The sequence below is a fragment of the Oncorhynchus kisutch genome, linkage group LG8, assembly GCF_002021735.2.
Source record: "Oncorhynchus kisutch isolate 150728-3 linkage group LG8, Okis_V2, whole genome shotgun sequence".
In the NCBI taxonomy this organism is placed as follows: domain Eukaryota; kingdom Metazoa; phylum Chordata; class Actinopteri; order Salmoniformes; family Salmonidae; genus Oncorhynchus; species Oncorhynchus kisutch.
In genome coordinates this window covers 67,655,575-67,682,720 of record NC_034181.2, presented here as the reverse complement: position 1 = coordinate 67,682,720, position 27,146 = coordinate 67,655,575, and the positions used below count along the sequence as shown (strand labels likewise).

The window sequence follows — 27,146 nt, the reverse complement described above, 5'->3', positions numbered from 1 at the left end:
TTACTCTGGACCCTGATCTCTTTCTATGAACATGTCAAAATGTGTCCCACCAAACCCCTCGATTTTAAAGCATTGCGAAACAAGTCGTTTCTGAGCCAAGTGAGCCGGCTCTTTTAAATGTAATGAGCCAAATGAACCGGCTCACCGAAAAGACTCGCAACCACTAACGTCCTGCTGTGTTATGACGCAATTTAACCGCGACTCATTTATACAAAAATGAATTGTAAACGACAGCGAGATAGCGAGAATGCCGAGAAAGGAAAGAAGAGAAATAAACGCGAAGAGAGAGCAGAACTTTCTGCACTACTCGAGGACGAAGATGTGAAGAGGGGAGTGAAGGAAGCATGGTCGCAGCGAGCGCAGTACTCTCGTGGTCAGCTACTTGCTAGCTATCTTAGCTACATGTGTTTACACCGAGCACATGCTTTGCCTAGTCTTGTTACATAGATGGTTATTTTAATTGATACGCTATTAGTCTCCCTACATATCAATATTGTCAGTCAAGTGCAAAGCTTTAGTCAACTTTGCTTTCATGACCACTGATTTGAAAGCACCAAAACATGTGGGTCAAACTATCTTCCTCAATCATCACTTTTCATGAAGTTACTTATACATCATCCAGCTTACTTGCAGGTTAATTCTCGACAATGCAACAATACAATACAAATCATATTACGAACATAGAGTAAATTACACCGTAGAATATAACTTTTTTTTATAGCTTAGGTATAATACAGGAATGCACAATCTATAGCTAATATTTACACGTGTATTGGGGAGGGGGCAGTGTATAAACTGAGCAGTGTAATACGAGTCTGGTAGCAGAAGTTGTGATATGTGTGTAGCATTCAGAAAGTATTCTGACCCCTTCACATTTTCCACATTTGTTACGTTGCAGCCTTATTCTAAAATTGATTGTGCTTTTCTCGCCAATCTACACACAATACCCCATAATGACAAAGGAAAAGCAGATTTTTTATACATTTTTCAAATGTATTAAAAATAAGAAACTGAGTACTTTCTTCAAGCACCTTTGGCAGCAATTACAGCCTTGAGTTTTCTTGAGTATGACACTACAAGCTTGGCACAAGACTATTTGGTGAGTGTCTCCCATTCTTCTCTGCATGTCCTCTCAAGCTCTGTCAGGTTGGATGGAAAGCGTTGCTGCACAACTATTTTCAGGTCTCTCCAGAGATGTTCAATTCCGGACTCTGGCTGGGCCACTCAAGGACATTCAGGGACTTGTCCCAAAGCCACTGCTGCGTTGTTTTGGCTGTGTGCTCAGAGTCATTGTCCTGTTGGAAGTCAGGTTCTGAGTGCTCTGGAGCAGGTTTTCATCAAGGATCTCTCTGTACTTAGCTCCATTCATCTTTCCCTCGATCCTGACTAGTCTCCCAGTCACTGCTGCTGAAAAACATCCCCACAGCATGATGCTGCCACCATAATGATTCACCATAGGGATGGTGCCAGGTTTCCTCCAGAAGTAACGCTTGGCATTCAGGCCAAATAGTTCAATCTTGGTTTCATCAAACCAGAGAATCTTGTTTCTCATAGTCAGAGTCATTTAGGTACAGAGGAACTCTGTCAGAGTAACCCTGTCAGAGTAACCAGCAGGTTCTTGGTCACCTCCTTGACCAAGGCCCTTCTCCCCCGATTGCTCAGTTTGGCAGGGTGTCTTGGTGGTTCCAAACTTATTCCATTTAAGAATGAAGGCCACTGTGTTCTTGGGGACCTTCCTCAGATCTGTTTTTTATTGAACCTTTATTTGACAAGGCAAGTCAGTTAAGAACAAATTATTATTTTACAAAAACAGCCTACCGGGGAACAGTGAGTTAACTGCCTTGTTCAGGGGCAGAACAACAGATTTTTACATTGTCAGCTCTGGGATTCGATCCAGCAACCTTTCAGTTACTGGCCCATCACTAATCACTAAGCTACCTGCCGCCCCTGTGCCTTGACACAATCCTGTCTCAAAGCTCTACAGACAATTCCTTATACCTCATGGCTTGGCTTTTGCTCTGACATGTACTGTCAACTGTGGGACCTTATATAGACCGGTGTGTGCCTTTCCAAATCATGTCCAATCAATTGAATTTACCATAGGTGGACTCCAATGAAGTTGTAGAAACATCTCAAGGATGATCAATGGAGACAGGATGCACCTGAACTCAATTTTGAGTCTCATAGCAAAGGGTCTGAATACTTATGTAAATAAGGCATTACTGTTTATTTTTAATAAATTAGCAAGAATGTCTAAACCTGTTTTCGTCTTTTTTTAAATAAACCATTTTAGAATAAGGCTGTAACGTAACAAAATATGGAAAAAGTCAAGGGGTCTGAATACTGTATATGTGTGGGTCTGTGCATGAGTGAGCGCATGTGTGCGGAGAATCAGTCCAGTTCAAGTGTTCAGCAGTCAGATGGCTTGTAGAAAGGAACTGCCACCGAGCCTGTTTGTATCAGACCTCATTTGCCGATACCTTCTCCTTGTGGCTGGGGTGTGTGGGGTCCTTTATGATGTTGTGTGCCTTCCTCGGGCACCAGTTCGAGTAGATGTCCTAGATGGATGGTAGCATGGTCCCAGTGATGTACTGGGCCATCTTCACCACCCGGTGGAGGGTCTTCCATTAGTGCACGGAGCAATTCCCATACTAGGCCGTGATGAAACTGGTCAGGATGCTCTTGATGGTGCAGTGGTAGTATTTGGAGGCATGCCGGATTTCTTCAGCCGTCTTAGGAAGTAGAGACGCTGTTGCACCCTCTTGACAAGAGTGGTGGTGTTGTGGATCCATGACATGTCCTCTGTGATGTGGATGCTGAGGAACTTAAAACTAGTGACTCTCTCTATTGCAGTCCCGTTGTTGTGGATCAGGGCTTGTTCCCTCCTCTGCTTCCTGAAGTAAATTTTGGGCTCCCGAATGGCGCAGCGGTCTAAGGCACTGCATCAGTGCAAGAGGCGTCACTATAGTATCTGGTTCAAATCCAGGCTGTATCACATCCAGCCGTGAATGGGAGTACCATAGAGCAGTGCACAATTGGCCCAGCGTTGTCAGGATTTGGCCGGAGTAGGCCCCCATTCTAAATAAGATTTTTTCTTTAACTGACTTGCCTAGATAAATAAAGGTTCAATTTAAAAAAACATTACAAAAAATAATAAACTCTTTGTTTTGCTTTACATTGAGGGAGAAGTTGTTATCATGACACCACAATGCCAATTCACGTACCTCTTCCCCATAGGCTGACTCGTCATTGTTTGTTATCAGGCCTACAACCGTGGTGATGGAGTTGGTGTTGTGCAAAGCCATGCAGTCCTGGGTGAACAGGGGGTGCAGCAGAGGACCGAGGGCACACCCCTGTGTTACGAGTCAGTGTGGTGGAGGTGTTGTTGTCAATCCTCACAGCCTGTGGTCTGCCTGTCAGGAGGTCCAGGATCCACTTGCAGAGGGTGGTGTCCAGACCCAGGGCTCTTGAGTTTGGTGTCGAGCTTGGAGGGAACGATAGTGTTGAATGCTGAACCGTAATCAATGAACAGCATTCTCACATTGGTGTTCCTCTTGTCCAGATATGTTACGGCCTAGTGCATAGCGATGGAAATGGATTTGGATCTATTGTAACGGTAGGCAAATTGGAGTGGGTCCAGTCTGCCTGGCAGGCTGGCCTTGGTGTGAGCCATGACCAGCCTCTCGAAGCACTTTACGATGACCGATGTGAATGCGACTGGGCTATCTATAGTCATTTGGGCATGACACCTTGTTTTTTTTGGGCCACTGGTACGATGGTGGTCTCCTTAAAACAGGTGGGGACTACAGCCTGGGACAGGTTGAAGATGTCCGAAAAGACATCTGCCAGCTGGTCAGCACACCCTCTGAGAACGCAGCTAGGGATGCCATCTGGGCCGGCGACTTTGTGAGTATTCACTTTTTTGAGAGTTTTCCTCAAGTCAGCCTTGAAAAGCGAAAACACCTGGTCGTCCGGAGCAGCGAGTCTTCCTGGATGGCTCTTTATTGTCTGCTTCGAAGCAAGCATTCAATGTGTTAAGGTTGTCTGGGAGTGAGGCTTTGGTGGGCAGCGCACAGCTGGATTTGCCTTTGTAGTCTGTGATAGTCAGTAGTCCTTACCACATGCGACGCGAGTTGTAGAACATCAATTTAAGTTTGAGTCGAGTCTGTATTGTCTTTTTGCGTCCCTAATCCATTTGCGGAGCTCGTACCTGCTGCAGTACAGGCTCTCAGCATTGTAGGAAAGGAAAATAGATGAGAGGAAACTGTTTGTATTGTGAGCACTGTATTGTTGAGCATGACATGACACATATATGGCACCCAAAGAGAACTCACAAAAAAGAATGTTTTTGGAGTATTGAGAAGGTTTACCACCTTCCTATGTGCTGTCAGAACGGGTTAGAACCTCAAATGAAAATGTTCCAGAGGTAACAACTGACTCTAAGACATACATTAGTTAATGTTACATTTATTCACATAATTAGTGTTAACTTTTTTATATTGGTAGACCAGTCGTTGAGTGTTCCTCTGGTGTTCCTCTTAAGGGGACCTGGAGCTGGACTGCCACCCTTTCCCTCACTTGCTCATCAGGAACTTCATCCAGAGTGACAGCTTTACAGAGAACCTACAGAGGGAGCTTCTGGACCTCAACTTCCATGAGAAGTCCAACGACCTGTACAAATTTAATCAGGTGAAAAAGGAAAACTGATAGGAATACAGTTTTTAAACGGGTTGCTTCTTTACTCTGCTTTTTGGAGTTGATACTCATTGACAATTGTCAATGATACTCATTGACAATTTCTCTTACAGTCAGACGACCTGAAAAAGAGAAAAGAGCCTCACATCACAGGCTTGAGGTAATTTGTATGTGTGTGTGAGAGCAATTTAGGGAGGTAGAGAGAACATATTTGCTTTGTGTGTGTGTAGCAGATGGGTATCTGTGTAACTCATTCCTCAGCCTGAAGTGTCTCCACTTGCGCGTGCTTCCACAAGTGTCTCCATTTGGACGACTGAGTAAGACGCTTCAGGATGGTGGTCACATGTGTTTGTGAGGCAGAGGTCCTGAGTTCAAGCCTTGGTATCTGCTGAATCAGGGAAAGTGTTACCCACTAAGCAAGCTGTGTGATGTTCTTCACATGTGCATGCTCTCAGTTAGGCTGTTTTTGAGCTTTGTGTGTGATTACAGGGCAGCACTATTTGGGCTGTTTCGATCCTGGCTGGGGGAAGTGTTGGGGATAGAACTGGAGCCCATAGTGGATGTTTCCTGTGCCAAGTACCAATACACTGGTGAGTCACATGTTTTTACCTCTACTCTTCAAAAAGACAATGAGCAAGCCTTAATATTAGCATGCTCCTCCTAGAAAAGAGCAGAAGCACCGAGCAATCCCCCCAATATATCATATTCTACCCACTGCATTGTTAGTCTATATGGACATGCATATTTCTGGAATTAATTATGAAATATACATTATCTGTTTCATATCTCTCTCTTTATCTATGCCCTTTCTATTACTCTGTCGGTAGATGTTCTGTTGTGTCATGATGATGAGTTGGAGGGGAGGCGTGTTGCCTTTATCCTCTACCTTGTCCCTCCATGGGAGAGCAGCGATGGAGGAACCCTGGATCTCTTCAGCACAGATGGTAAGTATTGGTCTGTGGGTGTGTGTATTGGCATGAGTTAAACATGTTTTAATTTATAATCTACTTTGTGCATAGATCACTTCCAGCCCCATAGTGTGGTGAAGTCTCTGGTACCCAGCTGGAACACTCTGATTCTCTTTGAGGTTTCACCCGTCTCCTTCCACCAGGTAGTTCTTCCTATACCACTGGGTAACAACCACACACTTCACACCTGTCACCTGTCCAGGTAGCAGTAGTGTAATCTACGGATGGCTGTCTCTCTGTGTTTGTCCAGGTTGCAGAGGTGTTGTCAGAGGATAAGTGTCGTCTCTCTCTGAGTGGCTGGTTTCACGGGCCGTCTTTGGAGCGACCACCTCGTCACATCGAGCTCCCCTTCCCAAGGAGCCCCCACCTTCCCAGGGATGTGTGTGTTTGTTCTGAAAGAGTGAACTCACAGCCATAGAGCAAGGATGTGGTCACATGAAATAAATACGTGTGTGTGTGTGTGCATTTTACCTGAGTGTGTATTTTATGTGTCTGGTCACAGGAGACACTGCTGCTAGAGTGGGTGAATCCACTGTATCTGGATGTTGACTACCAGTCACAGGTTCAGCAAGAGTTTGAGGACAGCTCTGAGATCCAGCTCAAGAATTTCCTCAAAGTAACACCATTACTCTATCTCTTCATTTCTCCATCTCTGTCCTGCTGCCCCTCTCCTGGTTGACAGTGTCTCTCTCTACAGGAGGAGAAGTTTAAGGAGGTGAGTGAAGCACTGCGATTGACTGATGTCCAGTGGACCAAGCAAGGTCCTCCCAACAGGAGGTGAGCCTGTCGAGTAATTTGTTTGTGTGAGTGAGAGAGATATCCCTAAGATGTTATGATGACTGTAAATGTATATGATGTGTGTAAATATTTTTGTATATGTGCATTGTGCAGATGTTATGAAGTGGCTTCGTTAGAGTCCTTCCCCCAGTGTGTGAGTGCATGCTGGGAGTTGCTGTGCTCGGAGGCTTTCTTCCTGCTTCTGTCCAACTTCACTGGCCTGAGACTGCACTACCTCAGCCCTAGTGACGAAGACGAGGAGGAAGAGAAGGACCAAGAAGATGAGGAAGAGGGAGAAGCCACAGGGTCATCTGGGGACACACCATCAGCTAATAAGAATAACAAAGGTGTGTTGCTTGTTTGTGTATGTACACTACCGAAGAAAAGTTTTAGAACACCTACTCATTCAAGGTTTTTTTTAAACTATTTTTTACATTGTAGAATAATAGTGAAGACATCAACACTATGAAATAATACATGGAATCATGTAGTAACCAAAGTCTTCAACAAATCAAAATATATTTTATATTTGAGATTCTTCAAATAACCATCCTTTGCCTTGATGACAGCTTTGCACACTCTTGGAATTCTCTCAACCAGCTTCACCTGGAATGCTTTTCCAACAGTCTTGAAGGAGTTCTCACATATGCTGAGCACTTGTTGCCTGCTTTTCCTTCACTCTGCAGTCCAACTCATCCCAAACCATCTCAATTTGGTTGAGGTCGAGGGATTGTGGAGAGCAGGTAATCTGATGCAGCACTCCATCACTCCTTCTTGGTAAAATAGCCCTTACACAGCCTTGAGGTCTGTTGGGTCATTGTCCTGTTGAAAAACAAATGATAGTCCCACTAAGCCCAAACCAGGTGGGATGGCGTATCACTGCGGAATGCTGTGGTAGCCATGCTGGTTAAGCCTTGAATTGTAAATAAATCACAGACAGTGTCACCAGCAAAGCACCCGACACCATAACACCTCCTCCTCCATGCTTTATGGTGGGAAATACACATGCGGAGATCATCCGTTCGCCCACACCGCATCTCACAAAGACAAGGCAGTTGGAACCAAAAATCTCAAATTTGGACTCCAGACCAATGGACAAGTTTCCACTGGTCTAATGTCCATAGCTTGTGTTCCTTGGCCCAAGCAAGTCTATTCTTATTGGTGTCCTTTAGTAGTGGTTTCTTTGCAGCAATTCGACCATGAAGGCCTGATTCACGCAGTCTCCTCTAAACAGTTGATGTTGAGATGTGTCTGTTACTTGAACTCTGTGAAGCATTTATTTGGGCTGCAATTTTTGAGGCTGGAAACTAATGAACGTATCCTCTGCAGCAGAGATAACTTTGGGTCTTCCATTCCTGTGGCGGTCCTCATGACAGCCAGGACTTGGTATTTTACCAAATAGGGCTATCTTTTGAATACCCCACTACCTTGTCACAACACAACCGATTGGCTCAAACGAATTAAGAAGGAAAGAAATTCCACAAATTAACTTTTAAGAAGGCACACCTGTTAATTGAAATGCATTCCAGGTGACTACCCCAAGAAGTGGTTGAGAGAATGCCAAGAGTGTACAAAGCTGTCATCAAGGCAAAGGTGGCTATTTGAAGAATCTCAAATATAAAATATATTTTGATTTGTTTAACAGGTTTTTTTGGTTACCACGATTCCATATGTATTATTTCATAGTATTAATATCTTTACCATTATTCTACAATGTAGAAAATTGTAAAAAAATAAAGAAAAACCCTTGAATGAGTAGGTGTTCTAAAACTTTTGACCAGTAGTGTATCTGTGGGTTCGTGTGTGTGTGTTGACCCCTGTGTGTATCCTCAGATATGTGTGTTTGTGAGCCTTGACTTTTCTGTACCTCCTCAGGACTGAATATGCCTTTGTAAGTATGTGTTGACCCCTCTGTGTGTCTCCTCAAGAGCCGAGCACACCGGTGTGTGTTGGAGAGCTGCGTCGCTGGGCTCACGGGGACTACACACTACTGCACGATGGAGACGCATCGAAAGCGGAGTATGCCCTTGACCTACTGCTGCCCCTGAGCTGTCCTGGTCAGTCACACACACACACGCTTTAATCAGACATTCATGCCCAAGCACGCACACACAGACACACAATGTAGGTTAGAATCATAGTTTTGGGAACTATTTTCAAAATTGTAGGTGTGAATGTTATCATACACAATATCAACTCTAAAGTGTAATAACTGTCTTTTTATTTTTCAGGCTGGCAGACCGAGTTTGGGGGCTTCACCTCTTACATTGCTAATGAAGAGGATGAGGAGGTGAGCGATGTCACTGTTCAAATGGCAACTGTTCAAAAAATCAACTAGATTACTGTGATTGTCATGGTTGTCATTTCTCATCGGTGTCCTCCTGTCCGCAGCTCCTGATGGTGTATCCAGAGGAGAACTCCCTGGCTCTTGTCTACAGGGACAAAGAGACTCTCAAATTTGTCAAACATATCAATCACAGAAGCTCCACTCTACCTATTGGTGATTCTTGTAGGAGAGCAGTTTATGACTTCTCCTTTGTGTATTATGAATGAGTTTTTGTGTGTATGTGTTGAGGTGTATGTGTTTGTAATATAACACCACTGTGAGGGGTGGTCGGTCTACTCTAAAGCCTCATGATGTCATGTTTAAAGTGAACAGGCAGGGATACCCTGTTACCATGGTTACCTGGTTTTGGTCGGCAGCCACAGAGTAAAACAGATTTTTTAAAATTGTCTACAGTGACAGCATTTGGTAGTATTTTGTGTTCATTATCTTGTGGCATTATTGTTGCCCTGTATGGCTGAGTTGGTAGAGCATGGCGTTAGCAACGCCAGGGTTGTGGGTTTGTTTCCCGGGCTACCCAGGCGTAAAATATATGCACACATGACTGCAAGTCGCATTGGATAAAAGCATCTGCTAAATGGAATATAATATTATTATTATATATTGCTAGTTTATTTGTATGTGTCTGTAGTATGTGTTCAAACTTTCTTACAGTATTCATGCTGTCACTGTAAAAATGAATCTGTCTGCAAGGAAAGTAAACTCCAGAGCAGTGATTGAACATTAGAGAACCAAATCCACACACACTTGCACAACCACCACTCCGATGTTAAATTCTTCACTTGGATATCAAACTGAATAACAAATTAGTAATAACAGCTAAATGTTTGACAGACCTATGATTTCACAAATCTTTTTATTTTTTTGGGCCCATCCCCTCTTACAGTTTTTGTTGTTACATTTACATATGACTCATTTTACATACATGGCACTTTTTTTACACAGTAGTTACATAGCAAAATATTGTTATTTTAAATACATTGCATAGTACTTAAACACATCGTTATACATTATATAGTTTTTAGTCACCTTAGTGAAAATATTGAAACAATTGTTGCAATCTGACTTAAATTTCGACAAAGGATGGAGCTACATACTGTAGTTATTGATTGTTACACCAGATATTGTGATTTAACCAGAAGCTTTTGGTATCCATTACTGGGAGTTACAGGTTAGGTACTGTTTGGTGTAGCACAGAGAATTTTCGACCAACTTTAACATTGCGACACTATCTTCGTTCTCGATTCGGACAAACGTATCTTCTAAAATGTCTGTCCAATTGCAAGTGGTGCGAAAATTCCCCAATATTAAAATAAATGTTTTGCTCCATTAAGTAATCTAACGATGTGTACGCCGCCATCTTGTCTATTTCAAGTCTTCTCCCATCGATCGAGATAGGTGTGTCATGATAACTGGGAAATTTTCTAAGAATTAGCAAATCGGAAATGTATGAGTTTCCTAATTCCAATTTGCATGTGAAAGCGGCATAATATCTTGTGGACAGATGAAACGGCGAGAAACGGTCAAGGCTCACATAGAATTTTGTTATTACTAGCAGCAGTAGTTCCTGGTTTTGGGTTTTCATCATTGATTATTTGGATGAATCAAGATTGGAGCGAAGGCGGTGCTTGAACTGGTGCGGTTATTTACAAGCCCGTGTGTGGACGATAAATGGGTTTCACTAGATTCCACAACCACAAAGTAAAAATGGCCTATATCATAAAATTCATGAAAATAATTTGTTCCTTTCTTTGCACAAAGGTCATCAAAATTGTTAATGCCCCCCCCCCCCCCCCCCCCCCCATTTCACTGAAATTGAAATAGAGAGAATGTGTTTGTGATGGTTACAATCTTACTGCTGTGATCAAAGAGGATACTTGGAGATGAACAGTAGTCTAACACGTTTAATGTGTGTGGGTGTTTTGACAGCACTACAGATATATCTCAGCACTAAGGTTTATTAATCAATATATTTTAGCTTTGCACACTGTAAAGTGTTGGCATATCAGATTCTGAGAGAGGAAGAGAGGGCTAAATTCTGTCTTGACTTCACCTGTCCGAATCTTCCTGGAAGTGGCTCTCTGATTAATAGTGAGGCCATTTCCTGTCATGCCTAGATAAGACTGACAGTTTACTATCAGACCTTATGTGGGCCTTGCTCACATAATTTATTTTTATGTGAATCCTTTTTATTCTGTTATAGGCTTCATCTGACCTGTTTTTGTCCCAAGCAGTTGCCATAGTTTCAGTCTGTAACAGAGGTATTTCCTTGTTAAATGTGGCCTACCTTCTACGAAAGAATCACTTGTCTGACAATGTGGATGTGCACGTAAGGAACCCCCCTTTACATTCAAATGGCGCAGTGAATACTTCGAGGAAGGATTGTACATGTTAACAACATTTAAACCGGGCAAATGAATAACATCACACATGGCCATGCTTCCAAAAACATAAAATAACGGTACCTATATCTATATAGGCCTAAACAAAATAACCAGTTATTTGGTATGTTGCTTCTCAGTCGATTCATTTTGCCTTCAGTGTCATGTTCAGTGAGTACATGCAATGATATAATTTCAACATTGTCGTTAGCTACACAGTTGCAAGCAAATGGCTAAAGCAGTAAAGGATCAGTTAGACAATTATTTCCATCCAATCAACCAACAAAAACAGTCAACTACTTCCTTCCCGTAAAGATCCGTGATTCTAACCAATAGGGAAACGGCATGTTCTTTCTCACCAATCACAGTGCCCCCATGTTTCCCTGTAGCCAATCACCTGTCGGGAAGTTATGAATGTGTCTGTGTGTTCCTGTGGTCAGGACGCGTTGCCGTCCTTACGACGTTTTTTCTTTAAAGGTAAGTTAACAAAACAGTTATGATTTTACTTTAAACCCAAAACGAAATTATAGCCTATACAACACTTAATGCCACAAATGACAGTAGACAAATGCATAACAGTACTAGTCAATCGTGAAAGAAAATGTTCTCAAGTTGCTATGATTCCTTTCTATTGTTTAATTAGGCTACTGTTTTGTAACAACTTGACTGTATGATTAAAACTTCAGCAGCAGTATTTTTTTATTTATTATTGAAGGTCAATAGGCGGTGTTTGGTGCAGCTTAATTTACTATTAAGTAGGTCTACTTTTCTAGTTTCCTAAAAGTCTGAACCGCACTGTGTCCAACGTGGTCTCAGAGCATTTCGTATTATTCTGTACGTAAATGTATTTACGGAAATGCTAGACATTTCATTCATTTAGCATGGGAAGTATTAATTTGTGGATGTCCATCTATTTTGTATGATATGTTACAAATTACTATTCATATGACATATTACGAATTGCAATTTGAACCTTATGTTACTTATTGCGATTAATATCATATGTTATGCATATTTCCAAAACATTTGATATGTTACACAGCAAATTCATTTTTTTGTGGCTAATGTTAACTTTAGCTAGCTATAGGGGTTAAGGTTGGGAGTTAGGTTAAAGTGTTAGGGGAAGGGTTCGCTAAAAGTGTTAAGGTTAGGAGAAGTTACTAATTAGCTAAAATGCTAAAGTTGTCAGTGATGAGATTCAAACACTTTCGCATTATATGCTCACCCATCCACCCTGACCAACCACCCTCCTTTCGTTTTTGCCTGGGTGATGTTATTCATAGTGCAAGAAAGTACATAAATGAAAAGTGAAAACAAAACACAAAAGTTTTGGCCTTAGGCCATTCTCAGTGTAAACATACCTTCACTTATTTGGGAATCATGATGTTCTAATAAACAACCCTTATTTTACATTCAAGCCTCAGTTTTGGAATCATTCCTTTTTTTTAGACAGTTTGCGGGTCTCCATCTCTTTCACTATACCAAACGTAACATATCATACTAATTTGAGTGACCTGTATTTACATTTACTATGTTACGTCTAGTGTATGAGACCAGTCTGCTGTGTCATATTCTTGCCTCATAGCAGGAGATAATGTAATGAAATGACTGTCATCGTGTACGGGCCTCGCGTTTTCACAGGACTGCACACCCCACAGTGCCACCTGTCTTGTAGGCCCAGTAGTCTAACCCAATGATGTATCTAAACCCTGGATTGCTGATGCTATGTATTGGCCAATGAGAGACTTTGAAGCCATGTTGGCACTCTTCAGAAAGCAGCAGTTCCATAGGAATTAATAGAATTCTTCACTATTTCATTTAAATCTTTCAAGGACAAAATTACATCTATTTTAAGTATTTTGTTGTAGTGGGGACAGTGACATATTAGTTATTTCAAAATATTATACTTTAAGGAAGATGTTTTTATATATTTAGATGTTTTATTTGTATGCTTAGCTCACATAATATGATTCACAAGTATGCATTAAGGTGTCTGTAATAGAGTTCATGTGGCAAAAACAAATACATGCATTCTAAAATATTCCAAAATATTTGTAGCTTCAAAAGAGCGCCCCCTGGCAGTCATCTAGTGTATATTTAAATGCTTAGTCTAACCCAGCATAGAGCTCACCAGTTTGTCGTCCTAAAAACCAGAAATGCATTACCTCTGGTTCATTCAGCCATTCCTATGGGGAAATGAATGGAGAAAGAATTTGATTTGGGATAAACACCAAAAATAAGGCCTGAGGTAACACAGGCTTAAGAGATCTTATATATTTTATTCTATGAGAAAATAAGTCAGTTAACATGATCTTTATGAATATATGTGTTTATTATAATGTAAATGCTTCAAAATTCACAAAAAGGGATTTTAGCTGATGAAGATTATTTCATAGAACAAAACGTATAAGATTGTCTAAGCCTGTGTTTACCCCAGGCCTTATTTTCGGCGTTTATCGATAAACCCTACAAAAACGCAATTTTCCTGTAAGCATTGCCCAATGAATCATTACTATTGCTATCTATAGACTGTACAATATCAGTATTCACTACAAAAAATGAAACCGACCAATTCTACTTGTTTGGCAGTCTGTGCCTTGTAGACTGATTCTCGTTTTCATCCCAATCAAAAGAATGGCATTCACTGAATTGACCCAATGTCCAGGGAATCCTTTGGTTGGCACTTTCTCAGGATGATTTAGATTTTAGTCTTTGACGCTGCAGTGGTGGATGTTAAATGTTGCATTAATAAACTCTTGATGATGACATAATCCTCATACACTCTATGGTATTCTAGGCTACATCTGGTGAATTAATCCAGTACACTTTCAGTTTTAATAATGTATGACACTACCGGTCTATGAATGTAATGATGGCTTATGATTACATGTAGGCCAGGGGTCCCCAATTACATTCAGCTGTGAACTGATTTTTCTTTGAGCGGATGGTCGGAGGGCCGTAACACAGTTCTAAATCATTTGTACACTGCAAATTGACATCAAGAATTCCAAACATATATAGTATTTGACAAAAACAGAATCATTTCAAACCTTGATTACATTGAGAAACGATCACATACAGTGCCTTCAGAAAGTATTCACACCCCTTGATTTATTCCACATTTTGTTGTGTTACAGCATGAATTCAAAACTGATTCAATTTTGATTTTGTGTATTCAACCCTTTTGTTATGGCAAGCCTTAATACGTTTAAGAGTAAAAATGTGCTTAACAAGTCACATAATACGTTGCATGGATGCGCTCTGTGTGCAATAATAATTTAACATGATTTTTGAATGACTACCTCATCTCTGTACCCCACACATACGGTGCATTCGGAAAGTATTCAGACCCCTTGACTTTTTCCACATTTTGTTACGTTACAGCCTTATTCTAAAAGTGATTAAATATTATACTTTATTCAGCAATATACACACAACACCACATAATGACAAAGTGAAAACAGGTTTGTAGATATTTTAAAAACAGAAATACCTTATTTACTCTAGTATTCAGACCCTTTACTATGAGACTAGAAATTGAGCTCAGGTGCATCCTGCTTCCATTGATCATCCTTGATGTTTGTACAACTTGATTGGAGTTCACCTGTGGTAAATTCAATTGATTGGACATGATTTGGAAAGGCACACACCAGTCTATATAAGGTCCCACTGTTGACAGTGCATGTCAGAGCAAAAACCAAGCTACGAGTTCAAAGGAATTGTCCTTAGAGCTTTGAGACAGGATTGTGTCGAGGCACAGATCTGAGGAAGGATACCAAAATATTTCTGCAGCATTGAAGGCCCCCAAGAACACAGTGGCCTCCATCATTCTTAAATGGAAGAAGTTTGGTACCATCAAGACTCTTCCTAGAGCTAGCCGCCCGGCCAAACTGAGCAATTAGGGGAGAAGGGCCTTGGACAAGGAGGTGACCAAGAACTCAATAGTTTCTCTGACAGAGCTCCAGAGTTCTGCTGTGGAGATGGTTGTCCTTCTGGAAGGTTCTCCCATCTCTGCAGCACTCCACCAATCAGGCCTTTATGGTAGAGTGGCCAGACGGAAGCCACTCCTCAGTAAAAATACACATGATAGCCCGCTTGGAGTTTGCCAAGAGGAACCAAATAACTATCAGACCATGAGAAAGAAGATTCTCTGGTCTGATGAAAGATTGAACTATTTGGCCTGAATGGCACCATCCCTGTGGCAGCATCATGCTGTGGGGATGTTTTTCAGCGGCAGGGACTCAGGATTGAGGAAAATATGAACGGAGCAAAGTACAGAGAGATCCTTGATGAAAACCTGCTCCAGAGAACTCAGGACCTCAGACTGGGGGTAAAGGTTCATCTTCCAACAGGACAACGACCCTAAGCACACAGCCAAGACAACAATATATTTTTTTAATAAGGCTGTAACGTAACAAATTGTGGAAAAAGTCAAGGGGTCTGAATACTTTCTGAAGGCACTGTACAATTATCTGTAAGGTCCCTCGGAATTTCAAACGTGGATTCAACCACAAAGGCCAGGGAGCTTCTCCAATGCCTCGCAAAGGGCACCTATTGGATGGTAGATGGGTACAAATGAAAAATGCAGACGTTGAATATCCCTTTGAGCATGGTGAAGTTATTAATTACACTGTGGATTGTGTATCAATATACCCAGTCACTACAAAGATACAGGCGTCCTTCCTAACTCTGTTGCCGTAGAGGAAGGAAACTGCTCAGGGATTTCACCATGAGGCCACAATGGTGACTTTCAAAGAGTTACACAGTTTAATGGCTGTGATAGGAGAAAACTGAGGATGGATCAACAACATTTTAGTTACTCCACAATACTAGCCTAAATGACACAGTGAGAAGAAGGAAGCCTGTATAGAATACAAAATATCCAAAACATGCATACCACTCTTCATATCTTCAAGCGTGTTGGTGGCTGCATCGTATTATGGGTATGCTTGTCACCATCAAGGACTAGGGAGGTTTTTTTAGGATAAAAAGAAACATAATGGAGCTAAGCAAAGGCAAAATCCTAGAGGAAAATCTGGTTCAGTCTGTTTTCCAACAGACACTGGGAGACAAATTCACCACAGCAGGACAATAACCTAAAAACCAAATATACACTGGATTAGCTTACCAAGATGACAGTGAATGTTCCTGAGTGGCCTAGTTACAGTTTTGACTTAAATCAGATGGAAAATCTATGGCAGGACTTGAAAAGGGCTGTGATCAACAACCAACTTGACAGAGCTTGAAGAATAAAAAAATAAATAATGTGCAAATACTGTACAATCCAGGTGTGAAAAACTCTTAGAGACTTACCCAGAAAGACTCACAGCTGTAATTGCTGCCAAAGGAGATTCTAATGTATTGACTCAGGGGTGTGAATACTTATGTAAATATGATATTTCTGTATTTCATTTTCAATAAATGTTCTAAAATGTCTTAACATGTTTTCACTTTGTCATTGTGGGGTATTGTGTGTAGATGGTTAAGAACAGTTTTTTAAATAGTTTTTTAATTTAGGCTGTAACGAAACAAAATGTGGAATAAGTCAAGGGGTATGAATACTTTCTGAAGGCACTGTATGTGCCTCTATTTATGCGTGGGAATACATGGGAACAGATTTCCTAAATGTAAACACTTTGAGCTTATTTCATGGGGATTTTACAGTATTTTATGTTCCCCAATAGGCAGCAATTTAAAAATATATATATTTTTCTTTACTCAGAAAACTTGGGCCAAATAAAATCACCCGCAGGCCAAATTTGAAACCCTGAATTGTAGGCTATTATGGACACGTTAGATAGATTTCTATATGTATTATTTTGGGCTCCCGAGTGGCACAGTGGCCTAGGGCGCTGCGTCTCAGTGCTAGAGGTGTCACTACAGACCCTGGTTAGATTCCAGACTGTATCACAGACTGCATAATCTAGCTCAGATACTGTTTTCCCTTTATTTATCCCTCTCCCAGGTCTAGCACATCAAGCACATTTACCTGACCCTAAACCAGACCCAAGTCACATTGAAAGAAGTCTATCCAGAGATAGGGGTTAGATAGGGGTTAGGGCAACATTGTTTTTCACATTTCAGCCTGATTTAAGTTTCTATAAACACATATCACTACACATTTTTACTACAAAAATAAACAATACAATATACTGCTCTAGGCACTGCAAGAAGCACCTGGAGTGATGCAGTGCCTGCTGTGATTGGTTGAGATTTCACAATGCAGTGGACTGCTCATGTCCTTTGACCCCTCCCTCACCCCTGCAGCACTGGTTAGATGTCAATGTCATTACTTATGAAAACGCCTGTCACTCAGTCAGAGTCTGGATATTCGGAACTTCTTCCAAAAGAGTGGCAAAAAAAGCGAGCAGGTGGAGAGGGCAGAACAGCCAGAAAGTCAAAGCAGCAGCAGAGTTAACCTTGGAGGCCTGATTGGTGTAATTCTTTTGCCTCAGCAAAAAAAAACTGACTCCAATAATCAACTAATCATGATCTTCAGTTTAGAATGCAATTAGTTTAATCAGCTGTGTTTGCCTGGGATGGGGCGAAAGTGTGACACCACTCCAGTCCTCTGGAGTTGCCCATCCCTGGCCTAGGGGCTATGTAGTTTCTTATCTGTCATGTTTGGAGTTGTGTTGCACTGTTATGCAGAATAATTTTTCTTTACAGTTGCCCGGTCATAACTTTAAAATAACTTTAAATATGCATCTACCCCTAAAAATATATGAAACATGTATTCTACTGTCAAAATTAACTACAAAGTGTAAATATGATGATTTTGGTCATGAAGTCAGTCTTGTCCAAAACAGAGTTTTGTGAGACTTGTGGTTGTGACCGCATCAAAACGTAAATGAAGGTTGGGTTTGTTTCAATCCTGCCCACAGCTGGCAGGACACAAGTAATAATCCATTTGGAGTGCAGCTGCATGCGACCCAATCGTAATGCCTGTAGTAAATTTAGTTTGACTTTGGATATCCCTATGAGGCTAGTTAGGGACCCTCTGTAAATTACACAATGTACATGGGACAATATGTTAATATTCCAATAGCTCCAAATTTCAATGACTTCAATGACTATGAATTGTAGAAATTCAAATACAAAAGTTAAAAGCATTTCATGAGAACTAAAAGGTGTGCAGCATGAAAATATTGGCTCATTTACATTGTGTAATTTATTTCCTGGCCATAACTAGCCTCGGAGATAGGCTATCCAAAGTCAGAACACACACCAGCAGGCTGAAGATAATTGCCAATATAATTTGGCAAATTCTTCCCACCTGTGAATATGCACACGAGACACCCACATCAAACCACACCCTAAAACCAAACAAGGTCAAATCAGGAAGTGCAGTTGCCCTTCAAAACGAACTAATGACATGCTGCACCTTGCTACCTTTCAGATAAGCCAAGGAGGAGGTCAGTGGAGCAATTAGAACATCAGTAGCCAGGAGCAAATGGTAGGAAAGAGGATGATTTAAGTGACCCGGTCACAGGCCCAAAACAAGTTAAACTACCCCAGTATTTCCTTGACCGTTTTGGATTGCAAAATTTAAAGAAACACACTAAACAAGACAGAGACAGCAACAGAAGAATAGGATAGGATGGAGAGACACCAGAAGAACAGAACAAGCCATAAACAGAAGAGGATAGACAAAGGAGACGGTAACAGACAAGACACAGACAGCAACAGACAAGACACATAGAAAGTAACAGAAGAGGGCAGGTGGATTGAGCACACAGTAGACTGTATCACTTCAAGCTGCTCAATAGAATATAATTTGTTTAATTTATTTTCATAAATTATAAGAAGTGAAATACAGACAGTGAAAAAATAAAACATGGCTTACAAAAAATGTAAGGTGAAAATCATGTGAAATTACTATTAAGACATTAGTGTGTGTGTGTGTGAGGGTGTTTGGGTACTTTGGGTGTCACGGATCCCTCCGGAACGTTCATTACACACACCTGCCCCCTATTCGCAGTGGTTAGTAATTGTATAAGTGTGCCCTTGGTTTATAAGTGTCCTGACAATTATTGTTACAATGTCAGTTGGTTCGTGTGAGTACCTGTGCTGTGTGTTTTGGCTTTCGTGCCATTGTGAATTGCGCACATAATTACGGGTCTCATTCCATGTGTTAATCTTTTTGCGCTTATGATATCTATTCAAGGTATTCCTCGCTCTTTTTGGGGGGTTTCTACCCTGTGTTTTGTATAGTGTTTGTTTGGTCTTTGTCCCCATGTCTTTACACGGCACGTTATAATTTGGGTGTAATAAAAAAAAACGTATTACGCATTCCTGCGCCTTCAATGACTATGAATTTTAGAAATTCAAATACAAAAGTTAAAAGCATTTCATGAGAACTAAAAGGTGTGCAGCATGAAAATATTGGCTCATTTACATTGTGTAATTTATTTCCTGGCCATAACTAGCCTCGGAGATAGGCTATCCAAAGTCAGAACACACACCAGCAGGCTGAAGATAATTGCCAATATAATTTGGCAAATTCTTCCCACCTGTGAATATGCACACGAGACACCCACATCAAACCACACCCTAAAACCAAACAAGGTCAAATCAGGAAGTGCAGTTGCCCTTCAAAACGAACTAATGACATGCTGCACCTTGCTACCTTTCAGATAAGCCAAGGAGGAGGTCAGTGGAGCAATTAGAACATCAGTAGCCAGGAGCAAATGGTAGGAAAGAGGATGATTTAAGTGACCCGGTCACAGGCCCAAAACAAGTTAAACTACCCCAGTATTTCCTTGACCGTTTTGGATTGCAAAATTTAAAGAAACACACTAAACAAGACAGAGACAGCAACAGAAGAATAGGATAGGATGGAGAGACACCAGAAGAACAGAACAAGCCATAAACAGAAGAGGATAGACAAAGGAGACGGTAACAGACAAGACACAGACAGCAACAGACAAGACACATAGAAAGTAACAGAAGAGGGCAGGTGGATTGAGCACACAGTAGACTGTATCACTTCAAGCTGCTCAATAGAATATAATTTGTTTAATTTATTTTCATAAATTATAAGAAGTGAAATACAGACAGTGAAAAAATAAAACATGGCTTACAAAAAATGTAAGGTGAAAATCATGTGAAATTACTATTAAGACATTAGTGTGTGTGTGTGTGAGGGTGTTTGGGTACTTTGGGTGTCACGGATCCCTCCGGAACGTTCATTACACACACCTGCCCCCTATTCGCAGTGGTTAGTAATTGTATAAGTGTGCCCTTGGTTTATAAGTGTCCTGACAATTATTGTTACAATGTCAGTTGGTTCGTGTGAGTACCTGTGCTGTGTGTTTTGGCTTTCGTGCCATTGTGAATTGCGCACATAATTACGGGTCTCATTCCATGTGTTAATCTTTTTGCGCTTATGATATCTATTCAAGGTATTCCTCGCTCTTTTTGGGGGGTTTCTACCCTGTGTTTTGTATAGTGTTTGTTTGGTCTTTGTCCCCATGTCTTTACACGGCACGTTATAATTTGGGTGTAATAAAAAAAAACGTATTACGCATTCCTGCGCCTGTCTCCCGAATTATTCATACCAGCGTGACAGTGGGACTTTAATCAGTTTTGGCTCAGTGGTTTTTGGAAATACACTGTAGATGTGTGTGTTCCAGAGTAGAGAGACCCTGTGGCAGGTGGGAAGGTGTAAGTTACCTGAAAAATATATATTCTCTCAATGTTCTAATCTCTCAATATTAATCTCAAATTGCACCAAATTAATGCATTTAGCTGTTGAAATTCCTTACATTTTTTTCGGGGGAGAATGCCCCCGGACCCCCCTACTGGCTTTGGGCTAAGTTCCTAATGTCTTCAAATCCTAGAAATGCCCCTGGGTAGTAAAGGGACATTAAATAGTAAATTAATGTAATGACATATAGGGGAGATAGGGTAAAATAAGAATAGTGGAGTGAGATCATATGAAGTGAGGGGTTGCATTGGGGTGGCAGGGTAGGGTAGCCTAGGGGTTAGCGCATTGGATTAGTAACCGGAAGGTTGCTAGTTCAAATCACCGAGCTGACAAGGTACAAATCTGTCGTTCTGCCCCTGAACAGGCAGTTAACCCACTGTTCCTAGGCCGTCATTGAAAATAAGAATTTGTTCTTAACTGACTTGCCTAGTTAAATAAAGGTAAAATTAAAATGTAAAAAAATGGTATTGTGACTGCATCTGGATCCTGACTCTTTTTAATACCAGGATGGATTTGATTGATGTGTATTAGCCTTTGAACTCAGACTTTTGATTGTCTGAGCAATATATCTGCTCTATCTCTGCAGGAAGGAGGAGGCTTGAAGGAAACACAGAAGAAGCTTGTGACAGCTGAGGTCAGATGACGGGAATGCCCAAACAATGGACATAATGGATGAAAAGGTACTGTATGTTTAGTTGGGAGGAGAGAGGCAGGAGAGAGGCGCTGTGATATGTATGAGAGAGAAAAGGGAATGAGGATGAGACAGAGACAGTTCCCATTAACTATTTATAGGACAACGTGCATGTCTGTTTCTGTTTGTGCGCATGCGTGTGATAATGTCAAGTGGGGAGTGTGTGTACTGTGTATGTAAGAATATAGCTATAAGTACATGCTCCTGTGCTGTACAAAATTCAGCATAATGTCTGACTAGTAGTATACAGAGCAGAGGAATTATGAAATTTTATCTGATATTTTAGAAAATGGTGACACTGAGTGTAGAGGATGGCCCATGGACAGGATGTGCGGTTCTCTTCCTGCACTCCTGTCCCGCAGTGAACCTGCTCTCTCTCTACAAAGACCAGCAGGGCAAGTTCAGCGTCTTCAAAGTCCTCAAGCTGACACTCACAGGTGAGCCACATCAGGCCATCCGGTCTCCAGCTAGCGTAGGGAGCATGCTGAGCATTGGGTGAGGCAGATGTATTATTGATAGAAAGAAAGGCTTAGCTTGGTGGTCATGGGGAGTGAAAAAGGGCTGGTGTTGCAGTGTGACCTGCTTATCTACTGAGGGATGAATATAGTTAAAAGCTTATGAAAAACTGCTGTCAGATAAACGCTAGTAGATCTTTTAGGAAGTCATAACACGGTTGAGCTCAGAGCTCTGCCTGGACCAGAGTAGTGGAGGGAGACACAGTCAGGTTATATTTACTTTATGGTCACGGTAATATTACTATTGTGCCAGTGATTTACTATGGTTACCTCTAACCTTTGACCTTACATGGACTGTGTCCCAGACTCAGCTGGGGGGCTGGAGGGGTACGAGATCCTGAAGCTGCATGATGCAGATCCTCTGCTGGGTGTAGAGGTGAAGTTTGAGGATGTGGCGGCGTGCCGCAGGTTCCTGCAGAGCTATGGCTCCGGTGCCGTACAACAGTCCCTCTCCCAGCACGCCTGCCGCCTCCTCCACAGCCCACAGGAGCTTGCCTTGGAAACCCAGCTCAAAGCCGGGACGCACACTTTGGACTTTTGTCTGGACGACCTGGAGCTCTGTCTGCAACACATCCACCAGTCACAGGTAATATACTATATACCGGTTATAATCCATATATAGTGGTGTTGTTACTGGTAATATATGATCAACAGATCACAAGCAATACTTCAGCAATCTATAGTGTATACCTAACAGGTGCTCTGCTGTGTCTTATGCCTTATAACTCACTATGAGGTGTTCTAAATGTTGATGTCACTTCCTGTCAGCCGGGGCGCCTAAGGGATGATGAGATTGCTGAGCTGGACCAGCAGCTGCAGAGCCAGGCCTTGGGTCACATCCCCCAGCCACCCACCCTCTCACAGGAAGAGCCCCCCGTGCCCAGCAACTGTTTCCTGTTCCAGAAGAGGGTGTTTGGTGAGTAGTCTCCGACTTCCATGGTTGCTTCTTATCTTCAGTGGGGGTTCAGCAGGGAGCTGTCCCCAGGGTCCTCTACATTCATACACGGGCATAGAACAGTGTTTCTCACCTCTCGGTCAGTAGACCACCACTGGTCTAGGGAAGGTTATTGACCTGTGCCTCAAATAGTTTGATGACACTTTTAGTCCGCTCAAGTGCTGGTTTTAATATAATTGGTCCTTTGAGGAAGAGGACCATTATAGCTTGCCCAATCTCTGGTATAGAGGACACTCATTATGGGTCATCTACTACACCCGGGACGGCAGGGTAGCCTAGAGGTAAGAGAGGAGGGCCAGTAGCTGGAAGGTTGCTGCTGTATTTTACTTACTTACATCACGTCTTACATGCAGAAACATATGTAGACTCTGGATACATGTCTCTAACAGCCCCTCCCACTCTGTCTCCTGACCTATCAGAGGACCGCATACTGGCGGCAGGAGACCTGCAGCGATTCTCCAACGGCGTTGGGCGGGACTGGAGGAAAGTGGGGCGGGCCTTGGGCAAGAACTGCTGTGCGCTGAAGGGGCCGGCCATAGACAACCTGGCCTACGAGTATGAGAGGGAGGGGCTGTACGAGCAGGCCTATCAGCTGCTGAGCCGCTTCATCCAAGCGGAGGGGAGGGCGGCACGGCTGGGCCGGCTGGTCAGAGCACTGGAAGACAGCAAACTCACCAGCCTGGCTGAGAACATTTTGGACAGCCAACCCCGGGAGTGACGCTGTCTGTCACACTGTCTGGGGGGTGTGTGTTGGTCTGTATGTGTGTGTCTTTGTGAAAAAGTGGTAACGTGTGGGTGACATTGCTTGTGTGCTACCACATGTCTTTTCTGTGTGAGTTTTGTGTCTGTGAGCTTGATTGTATGTTTTTTTTATTTGAGTAAAATTGTATTGTGTTACAAAACCAATAGTTCTCATAATTGCTATGTCACTTCATTGTTGTCTCTGGTTGGAGAGCAAACTGAAATCACTGCGGGCCTTTTCTTTTTCCGCTATAAACCCAACCCCCTTTCTCCACCACAGACTGGACCCTTGATGTATTTGATCATTCTACCAATAACCATTCGTTATTGCAATGGGTTTGGGGAATATTTGTTCCGAAATCCAAATAAAGTGTTGGATTTATAAAAACAAATTGCCCATTGCTTTCATTCATGTCGAGAGTTGCATTTCATTTCCACAATCCAAGATCCCGATAAAACTTTTTACTATGGATTACATAGAATATTTAGCAAACCCGTTGATCCTGCTTTCTGAAATGCCCTGCAGTCTATGGAAATACCATATGTGTCAACTTTGGGAAATGGGCAGTATCTAAAAAATGTGCACACACACACAGAAAATGTTTTACTATCCTTGTGGCGACCTAAAATGTATTTCCATTCAAAATCCTTTTTTCCCTAAGCCCTAAACCTAACCCTAAATCCTAACCCTAATTGTAACCTTAAACCTAACCCCAAAGTTTAAAACAGCCTTTGTCCTTGTGGGGACCTGGGAGATATCTCCCAAGGGAGAATTTTCCTTGTTTTGCTATCCTTGTGGGGACTTTTGGGGATTTTTGGTAGCCATGCGGATAGTAATACGAGCCCACACACACACTGTGCAACATTTTGTGTTGTTTTAGCTCTGTTCTCCAGCACTTTGGATGGATTTGAAATGATACAATGACTATAAGGTTAAAGTGCACACTGTCAGCTTTAATTTGAGGGTATTTTCATCATATCGAGTGAACCGTTTAGAAATTATAGCACTTTTTGTACATACTGTAGTCCCCCCAATTTAGGGGACCAAAATTATTGAGACAAATTCACTTATGTGTATTAAAGTAGTCAAAAGTTTAGTATAGGTCCCATATTCCTAGCACGCAATGATTACATCAAGCTTGTGACTGGATTTGTGTGTGTTATGTTGCTTGTGTGTGTGTGTGTGTGTGTGTGTGTGTGTGTGTATTTGTCTGCAGTGCAGTATTTGTAAAAGTTAATGTGTGTATGTCACTGTGTCTGTCTCTCTGTGCGTGTGTGTGCAACTATTTCTGCATAAACACATAGTGTGTAGTAAATTGTGAATAATGATGACTGAGAAAGTTACTGGGGCACAAATACAGTGGGGCAAAAAAGTATTTAGTCAGCCACCAATTGTGCAAGTTCTCCCACTTAAGAAGATGAGAGAGGCCTGTAATTTTCATCATAGGTACACTTCAACTATGACAGACAAAATGAGTGAAAAAAATCCAGAAAATCTCATTGTAGTGATTAATGAATTAATGTATTAATGAATTTATTTGCAAATTATGGTGGAAAATAAGTATTTGGTCAATAACAAAAGTTTATCTCAATAATTTGTTATATACCCTTTGTTGGCAATGACAGAGGTCAAACGTTTTCTGTAAGTCTTCACAAGGTTTTCACACACTGTTGCTGGTATTTTGGCCCATTCCTCCATGCAGATCTCCTCTAGAGCAGTGATGTTTTGGGGCTATTGCTGGGCAACATGGACTTTCAACTCCCTCCAAAGATTTTCTATGGGGTTGAGATCTGGAGACTGGCTAGGCCACTCCAGGACCTTGAAATGCTTCTTACGAAGCCCCTCCTTCATTGCCCGGGCGGTGTGTTTGGGATCACTGTCATGCTGAAAGACCCAGCCACGTTTCATCTTCAATGCCCTTGCTGATGGAAGGAGGTTTTCACTCAAAATGGCCCCATTCATTCTTTCCTTTACACGGATCAGTCGTCCTGGTCCCTTTACAGAAAAACAGCCCCAAAGCATGATGTTTCCACCCCCATGCTTCACAGTAGGTATGGTGTTCTTTGGATGCAACTCAGCATTCTTTGTCCTCCAAACACGACGAGTTGAGTTTTTACCAAAAAGTTCTATTTTGGTTTCATCTGACCATATGACATTCTCCCAATCTTCTTCTGGATCATCCAAATGCTCCAAATTACTTTGGTCCCAGCTCTCTGCAGGTCATTCACTAGGTCCCCCCGTGTGGTTCTGGGATTTTTGCTCACCGTTCTTGTGATCATTTTGACCCCACGGGATGAGATCTTGCGTGGAGCCCCAGATCGAGGGAGATTATCAGTGGTCTTGTATGTCTTCCATTTCCTAATAATGACTTTCTCAGTCATTATTCATGAATTATTCAGGACAATCTGTAATCTGTAGAAGTGTTTGGAAATATATTATGTTCTTATTTACAATAAAAGTGACTCCAAAATGACACAGTACATGATTTACCATTAATTTCTATTGGGCACAAAATAATCTGAACCACAACCAAAACAAACAGCAAATGCATCCAACAAGTTTTCTAGAGTCACAAGTTTAATGTAATCATTGCGTGCTAGGAATATGGGATTATTTCTCAACCGAACGGTTCACCCGATATGATTGAAAATACCCTCAAATTAAAGGTGACAGTCTGCCCGTTAACCTCATAATCATTGTATCATTCCAAGGTGCTGGAGTACAGAGCCAAAACAACTAAACGTGTCACTGTCCCAATATTTTTGGAGCTCATGGTATGTCCTCTTGCATTAAGGTAAGAGCTTGGGGCTTAGTTTATGAAGGCTATAGGCCTTCGCAGGTTGAGGAATTGACTTGTAAGGCTGTAGGTTTAACTGGTAATTCAGGCTTTTGGTGTCAGTATAGTCCATTGTAAAACCCTCACACCTTACCACTCCACTCTTTCCACATGTGGATTGGAAGTTTTTAATGTGCACACACATACACACATAGAGTTACACACACATGCACAGAGAGACGGACACAGAGACACACAAAGATACACACACATTCACTTTTACACATACTGCACTGCAGACAAACACACGCACACACACTCATCAATACATATATGTAAGCAACATAACACACACACACAGGATAAAAGCAATTGCTAGATTAATAATTAATACAATTGAAATGTAATGATATTGTGTTGTACTACCTTGTGTAGCCTATTTTTGCTGTTGACATTACATGAGCTATGCCCTTAACTCTAATTGCTCCTGTAAATCGCTCTGGATAAGAGTGTCTGCTGAATGACTAAAATGTCAAATGTAAAAAGGCTAAAGTTATAGGCCGATGTTTACCCACTCCTAGTGGATTATACAT

At 41.7% G+C, this 27,146-nt stretch overlaps 2 protein-coding genes across 2 annotated transcripts; both read left to right on the top strand.

Annotated features, from left to right (window-relative positions):
• The first annotated feature begins 141 nt into the window (after positions 1-141).
• On the top strand, positions 142-10,509 carry ogfod1 (2-oxoglutarate and iron-dependent oxygenase domain containing 1). Its single transcript, XM_020474525.2, has 13 exons — positions 142-373; positions 4,544-4,689; positions 4,809-4,855; positions 5,185-5,285; positions 5,523-5,639; positions 5,715-5,806; positions 5,914-6,042; positions 6,166-6,279; positions 6,361-6,440; positions 6,555-6,787; positions 8,369-8,497; positions 8,672-8,730; positions 8,832-10,509. The coding sequence occupies exons 1-13, from the start codon at positions 217-219 to the stop codon at positions 8,991-8,993; spliced, it is 1,566 nt and encodes a 521-aa protein (XP_020330114.1). The 5' UTR covers positions 142-216; the 3' UTR covers positions 8,994-10,509.
• A 1,038-nt stretch (positions 10,510-11,547) lies between these two features.
• LOC109882432 (tumor necrosis factor receptor type 1-associated DEATH domain protein-like) lies at positions 11,548-24,168 on the top strand. Its single transcript, XM_020474527.2, has 6 exons — positions 11,548-11,642; positions 21,461-21,554; positions 21,852-22,002; positions 22,386-22,666; positions 22,849-22,996; positions 23,455-24,168. Exons 2-6 carry the CDS (start codon positions 21,534-21,536, stop codon positions 23,751-23,753), a joined length of 900 nt encoding a protein of 299 aa, XP_020330116.1. The 5' UTR covers positions 11,548-11,642; positions 21,461-21,533; the 3' UTR covers positions 23,754-24,168.
• The last annotated feature ends 2,978 nt before the right edge of the window (positions 24,169-27,146 follow it).

What these genes read in the sequence shown, in the direction of transcription:
- ogfod1 (XM_020474525.2), top strand. Translation starts at nt 217, where the DNA reads ATGAATTGTAAACGACAGCGAGATAGCGAGAATGCCGAGAAAGGAAAG. An exon ending in GCGAGCGCAGTACTCTCGTG is followed by an intron (nt 374 to 4,543) that starts GTCAGCTACTTG and finishes GTTCCTCTTAAG; the next exon opens with GGGACCTGGAGCTGGACTGC. An exon ending in GCTGCCCCTGAGCTGTCCTG is followed by an intron (nt 8,498 to 8,671) that starts GTCAGTCACACA and finishes TTTATTTTTCAG; the next exon opens with GCTGGCAGACCGAGTTTGGG.
- LOC109882432 (XM_020474527.2), top strand. Translation starts at nt 21,534, where the DNA reads ATGGACATAATGGATGAAAAG. An exon ending in CCTCAAGCTGACACTCACAG is followed by an intron (nt 22,003 to 22,385) that starts GTGAGCCACATC and finishes ACTGTGTCCCAG; the next exon opens with ACTCAGCTGGGGGGCTGGAG. An exon ending in AACACATCCACCAGTCACAG is followed by an intron (nt 22,667 to 22,848) that starts GTAATATACTAT and finishes ACTTCCTGTCAG; the next exon opens with CCGGGGCGCCTAAGGGATGA.